Raw genomic sequence first — 6,761 nt, 5'->3', positions numbered from 1 at the left:
TTTGCACCAGTACATCTTATGCTTTATATACATATATCTTTAATTTTTGTTTCTTGAGCTTTTCAAATACATAATATATTATCTCCAGAATACTAAGACAATACAGAAGAGGCTCCTAGTTAGTTGTTAATTGGTGCCATGAACTTCCTTGGTTGGGGAATTGATACATAGTTGAAATGACAGGACCTCACAAGGACGTGAGAAAACAAAAAGACAAAGAAAACAAAATGCCGACCCAGCAGAGCCTGTGATGTTGCTTGCAGACTACAGCCATCCACAAGTTCAGGAGGCAGGGAGTTGAAGTACAGTGAGACTGCAGGAGTGACTGTGAAGGCAGGGGAGGGCTGGCAGGGGGAAACATCAAGAGAGCCAGGGAATCAGGGTTAAATGACTACTTAAAATACATCCAAGAGCAGACTGGTCCCCACTTCCAAAAGTGGAACTGCAGCAGCTTTAGAGCTATTTCAAGAATGTTGCTCCCCAGAGGGATGGTCTAAGTGAAACTGTCTCCAAAATGCCCCCACTGTAGCCAGACAAACATGACAAAAGACCTTTGCCAATACAAGGTGCATACGTCTAACTACGCTTTTACAAGCCTCACCAGAAAATTTTTGCCCAAAGGGAAACATTCCCCTGTGAAGATGTGCTAAAGACACAAAAATGTCGCTGTGTTGAGAGTTCAAAACAGGAAGTAGCCTTCCAGCAAAGCACCAAGGCCCTAGTGTTCCAAAAACTGGGTACAGCTGTCCAAGAGTCAATGAGACCATCTTCCCAGCTAGTGTTTTGGGTTCTGTGCCAGCATGAAGGGTAGCAATTCAGCATTGTGAGGTTTTCAGCCTGCCCTGTGAGTTCACCCAGAGTAATCAACAGACTTACACCCCAAATCACATCCACAGCTGCTGAAGATGAAGTAGTGTCCACAATGAAGGGCCTCAGGAAACTCTCTCAAAGGAAAAAAAGTAGAAAGTCATGGCTTTTTACCTCTTTCTAACTCCCTTAACCACACAGGAAATAGAGGGGACTTGGAAACATTAGAAATAAAAGGAAAAAAAAAAAAAATCAAAGTTTCAATAATTAGCTCACATCCCTGAAAGTTGGACTCAGAAGAAAAGTCATAATAAGGAACACAGGTGGGAGAATTTTGCTCCCACAGATCTCAGGATTGAGCCTACTATACATTTCTTGGTCAAATGAGTGAATTGAAAAGGGGAAGAAAACTGTCCCTTCATCAGAGAATAATCTATTGTCCCACCATAATTCTTTCTGTACATATGCAATACTTGTAACACAGTGCCAAGTCACAACACAAGGCCAAGGCTCAGGATAGTGATGCAGGAACATGAAATGCTGAGTGGTGGGAATCACCTGGTTGTCATCTAGTGCAAGTAACTACCAAATTGTAAAAACAGGCTTTTTTCTTAAAGCTCTTTCCAGTTAAAACAGCTCAGTGACAGTGAGGCCTTTGCCTGGGGAGAAAGGAGTTAAAATGAGAGAAGTTCCTCCAGTGAACCTGCAAGCCAAATCAGGAGCCTCGAGATGGGGTGCCCATCTGGAACTACAGCGCACCGGCAGCAGGTCTACTCAAGAACTTACATGACTCCTCCCACAGGAGCATGAGGACATGCAGCACTACCATGAATTGCACCGAAGACAGAAGAGTAGTGTGTGCATGGGGAGGGTCACTGCTCACCACAGATGTCACTAACCCAAGAGGATTTTGTGTTGAGACAAGACCTATCTCCTTAGAGGTTCCATTTAGCAGGTGTAGCCAAATGCAGCTGTCCTCAGCACCGCAAGCTATAGGGGCTGCAGTCACTACTGAAAGCAGCCACAAAAAGCAACAGCCTAGCTAGAGAAAATCTGAAGGACAAGGAACCCAGAGGCACCTACCCAGCCTCCTCCTGTACCCACTTTCTTCAAGATTCTTGCATTCCCTGTATGGAAAGACAGGGAAAAAGAGCTAGGATGTACCATGTAATGGCCAAGTGGATGCAGGAGGTAAGGCTACCTCTTTCCTCCTTGCCTGTCTTGGGAGGAGTCAGTATATGTTCTCTTTAGGTTCAGTGGGACCAAAAATAGTAAGTTTAAGTGAAGGTCTGATCTAAAAATGAAGGATTGTCCCAATTTGATTGAAGACTAGAGAGGTTTGTGCCCCCTCTGATCCCATTTGGTGCCTCTAGGTCATCAATTTGTCCCATTCCACTGCTTTGATCATTCAGAACTGGACCCAGTTGGACTGCTGAGGAGCCTGATTGGGAACACCACTGAAACAAAAAAAAGGAAAATCAGATGAGCAGATCTAGTAAGACTTCTTAACTTCTGGTTCCTCCCACACCCATCAGGCCAGTACCCTTCTTGTGTTCCATTCATCACAGTTTACCTGGATGCAGTGCTGAAGTCTCCCCAGAGGTCTGTGGTAGCTGATACTGGTGCCTCGGATGCAGCTGCAGGAGCATCCAAGTCTAAAAGAATATCTAAGGCAGAAGAGAGCAAGAAAGAGAAAAAATACATTGGCTTATGCAGAAAACCCTACAGGCATTTTAACTGTCACTGTAAACACACTCCTGGATGCAGGGGCAGAAAATCTTTAAAGGGATTCCAGCTTTCCCTGCAGAAGTCAGACTTTTTGAGGGGTTTGTTGTAACAGCATCTCTTTTTGCTGAATGTGCACACCTCCAGCTGACACTGCAAGGGTACATTGTCTTCAGGAACTATCCAGTCTCACTCAGCACACCACCTAACACATCTGTCACGTATTAACTCTCCCAGCAGACACAAGGCTCAGACTCAACCCAAGCTCAGCAACCCCAACAGCTGCCAAACAGGCACCACCTTACCAGTACAAACCACACACTGGGACCACATGAGCCCTACTCAGAAGCTTACGGTTTCTTCTCACTCAAACCTATGGACAGCATTGCTGAAGTCTCTGCCTTCACAAAATGATCATCAGCTCTCCAGACACCTTTGCATGGTCACACTTTTTGCACAACATCCAGGAGACTGCAGCAACCTCTTTGTTACAGAATCACAGGATGATTTAAATTGGAAGAGACCTCCAAAGATCACTTCCTCTAGTCCCACTGCTGTGCCATGAGCAGGGAAATGTTGCACTAAATCAGGGTACTCAAAGCCCCATCCAATCTGGTCTTGAACACTTCCAATGACGGGGTACCCACTGCTTCTCTGACCAACCTGTTTCAGGGTTTCACCACCCTTATGGTAAAAATTTCTTCTTTATATTCAGTCTAAATCTGTGCTCTTTCAGTTTAAGCCTTTACCCTTTGCCCTGTCACTACAAGTCCTGGTAAAATTCTTTCTCCATCTTTCTTACAAGCTCTCTTTACATAGTGAAAAGTCTCCCCAGAGCCTTATCCTCTCCAGGCTAAACAACCCCAACCCTCCCAGTCTTTCTTCACAGGAGAGGTATTCCAGCCTTCTGACCATTCCCATGGCCCTCCTCTGGACCTATTACAACAGGTCCACATCTTTCTTGCACTGGGAACACTGGAGCTGCCAAGGAGACTAAAACCTTTGGTCTGTATTGGGACACACCACGTCTCAGAGAGCACTGCCGGCAATAGGTTGAACACAGGTTTCCTGAAGCAACATCTGCCATTGTCTTACAAACTGCTGGCTCAGTGCTAAGGTTTACCTGCACTGCTTGCATTACTGGATTTCTGCACGGGTGGTGGTGTGACATGGTTGGCAATAGCTGTGGAAGAAGGGGGAGGAATAGGAGGGACTGCAACTTTGCCTCCCGGTGGGGGTGGCAGCAGGCTTAGGCCCCCTGATCCAGACACACGGGGCTTGGCTGCTCCTCCTTTCTTTGATGTCATGTTCTGTAGTAAAAAATTTAAAAAAAGGAAGTGTAAAGAAGACATCATCCATCAGAACATCCAAAGAAAGAAGCAGACTAAACTGGTCTTCTTACCCCAATGTTTAGTTTGATGGTCTGCCCTTCCTTGAACCCCAAGTCTAATTTGGGACGTGTGTCAGCTTCCTGGGACTCCTTAGAGATTTCAGTTTCCTGCTTCACCCACCTAAAAAGAAGAGAGGAAAACATGAGACCCTGTGGCAAAAAAGAGCAGTGTTTTAGGAAAGTGTGTGGTTTCTCTCTCCATCCCACCAAACTACGTTGCCTCATCAAACCAGCTACCTCCCTACTCCTGGTGTCAGCACAAAGCTGGAACCACCACAAACCCAGAAGGCTGTTTTACACTCCACCCGCAGCACCACAGGACCTAAGCTTAAGATTTACAGATCTGACCCTGCAGGGACTCTCAGCTTGCACGACAGCTGGTAGCACACACAAGTGTCCCTCACCAGAGCAGGCCTTCAGGGCTACCCCAAGGAAAACTGTGCTAAATGAACATGCACCACCACCCACCATGTTCTGCAGGCCAGAGGAAAAATAGCATTCCAGAAAAGCAAAACTCACTTGAAGTGATCCTGCAAAGAGACGTTGAAGTCAAAGGCATCACCCCGATCCGTGAAGCCAATGCCTATAAAAGCACTTCGTCCTAGCAAGGAGACAGGAGGAGTCACTGGAGGTGCCCTGCAACTGGGCCACAAATCTCTCTGCTTATCCTAAACCACTCTGTGCTACCTCTCCCTGACACACCTGCAGCTGGATGCCAGCAGTTCACTGTCACTAGCCTTCAGGATGCACCCTTCTTCCCACAAGGCATGCTTGGAAACCAAATGTTCCAGAGAACTTCCTCTGTTTATCTTGCTCTCAGAGCCCTCCAAGCACACCACATGGCCTTTTCAGCATTCCCAACACCATTTTCATCCTCCTGGCACACTCCCAGCTCCACCTGGGTCTCCACCCCGAGCACTTGGCAAGTACATTGGCCCCCAACTCACCAGTCCCATCCTGAATTCGAATGACAAAATAGCGGCTGGAATCTGCCACAGTCTCCACTGCAATGCCAGGGTATTGATCTATAGGAGCCTGGGCAAAAAGTTCTCCTGCAGACAAAGAATCAGGTGTTAAGGAGAGCAACCCCTTCCTAAAGTGTGGCAGGGGCTGTCATGCACAGCTTTGGGCAGGCTTAGAAACACAGGCTCACGGGCAGCAATCACAGTCACTGCCTTTCCCTTACCTGAAACCTTATCCTCCAGTTTTATGTAAGCAGTTTTGCCTTTGGAGGTGACACGAAGCCGCCCTGTCCAGTCTGGATGGTCTAGTTTCCAGTCAGACGCCCTGAAAGGAAGAGCAGCTAAGCACTGACCATAGTCAACCTCTCCAATTCTGCCCAGCCACCTCAGCAGAAGTCTCTGCTCCCAAACCCTCAACCTCTGCTGCTGCCTCATTCCACTTCCCTCTCCAAATAAGACACGGGGTCTCAGCTCCAATCTTGTTGCTGCCAATTGACACACTGGCATCTCTGGGCAAAGGGAAGGAGACACAGTCCAGGGAACATCAACTCCTCATCTCTATAAGCTTGCAAAAGAGGGGAGACAGAAGCCCAGAAACTCACTTGAAAAGGAAATCCACAAAAGTGACTTTTGAGCATTGGGAAGACCCCATAAATTAATTAGTAAAATACTGAAAAGACCCTCCATTATTCTACCCTATTGTTGCAAAATAACACTGAGTACTTCTGAGCCTAGAGGCAGCTGACTTACACCAGGCAAAACACACACAGACATTTTCACTGACCCATCACACTCTTTGCCACAGACTCTTGTGAAGGAGAAAAAAAAAAAGGAAAGAGAGAAAAAGCCCAACCTACAGCACCACAGAATATTCTGAGTTGGAAGGAACCCACAAGGATCACTGAATCCAGCTCCTGGCCCTGCACAGGACACCCCAAAAATGACACCATGTGCCTGAGAGCATTGTCCAAACGCTTCCTGAACTCTTGCGGGCTTGGTGCTGTAAAATCTACAGGATCTTATAACTGGAAACAAACATCCCTGGCCAGGCACAACATCCGCCTACAGTCTGTCAGGTTCAGGGAGTACACAAACCCGCTTCTCCAGCAGCCCTGTGGGCACATCTTACACAGTCACACTCTGCTGCTTTTGGCTGACCAGAGAAGGCATTTCTAACTGCTGGTCCTGCAGCCTCTTCTTAAAAGTCACCCCGAATTCCTCCCTCTTTCTCCCCGCCACTGCGAGAGCCACCAGGCCAAACCCAACGTGCTGTTATAGCACATCAGCGTCACATCCCAGGGAACCCAGCAAACCGGGAGCAGACGCCAGCTCTGCCTGGAAGAGCAAGATGCGCCCTCACCTCCTGCCCCCGATTAACAGAGTAGCCCCCGCTCCTCCACAGCACGGAGCGGAGGCTCCTCTACCTTCAGGCGCTGACCACCTGCGCCAAAAGAGGCAACTCCAGCCGGCGGCTCCTCCAGAGCTCGGCTGGAGGGTGCTCAGGGGATGGCCAGACCTGCTCGCGGCCACAGGACACGGTTTTCCCAAGGGGCGCGGCCGGGACACGGCACGGCACACCCCAGTCCCCGACCGCCCTGCGGGCAGCGGCTGAGGCAGGCTGGGCCGCGCCGGGGCGATCGCGGGCGCCGCACGGTCCCTCACCTGTACCCGCGGTTGGAGGTGCGCGGCGGGATGCGGTAGACGTTGACATCGGGCTTCACGCAGAGAACGGACTCGTACTCCAGCTCGGCCGACGCCATGTCGACCGCGAAGCCCAGCGAGGAGCGAGCGGCGGGAGCCTAATGACCAACGGCGCTGCCCACCACCATCTTTGACGAGGGCAGACTCCGCCTGGGGGCGCCGGCGCGGCCGGGCCA

The 6,761-nt window shown here is 49.1% G+C and overlaps 1 protein-coding gene across 1 annotated transcript; it reads right to left on the bottom strand.

Moving 5' to 3' along the window:
• Positions 1–16: 16 nt before the first annotated feature.
• NECAP1 (NECAP endocytosis associated 1) lies at positions 17–6,761 on the bottom strand. Its single transcript, XM_058837447.1, has 8 exons — positions 6,547–6,761; positions 5,109–5,209; positions 4,870–4,974; positions 4,442–4,523; positions 3,935–4,043; positions 3,656–3,842; positions 2,381–2,474; positions 17–2,264 (listed from the first exon to the last, which is right to left on the bottom strand). Exons 1-8 carry the CDS (start codon positions 6,642–6,644, stop codon positions 2,216–2,218), a joined length of 825 nt encoding a protein of 274 aa, XP_058693430.1. The 5' UTR covers positions 6,645–6,761; the 3' UTR covers positions 17–2,215.

Source organism: Poecile atricapillus, chromosome 1 (genome assembly GCF_030490865.1).
Source record: "Poecile atricapillus isolate bPoeAtr1 chromosome 1, bPoeAtr1.hap1, whole genome shotgun sequence".
NCBI classification, from domain to species: domain Eukaryota; kingdom Metazoa; phylum Chordata; class Aves; order Passeriformes; family Paridae; genus Poecile; species Poecile atricapillus.
Note: the sequence above shows the minus strand (reverse complement) of the source record. Positions and strands in the feature narration are given on the sequence as shown.

Coding starts and splice junctions, on each gene's coding strand:
- NECAP1 (XM_058837447.1), bottom strand. CDS start 6,644: ATGGCGTCGGCCGAGCTGGAGTACGAGTCCGTTCTCTGCGTGAAGCCC. Junction 4,524..4,869: donor TCGAATTCAGGATGGGACTG/GTGAGTTGGGGG, acceptor TCTCCTTGCTAG/GACGAAGTGCTTTTATAGGC. Junction 2,265..2,380: donor GACTTCAGCACTGCATCCAG/GTAAACTGTGAT, acceptor TTTTTGTTTCAG/TGGTGTTCCCAATCAGGCTC.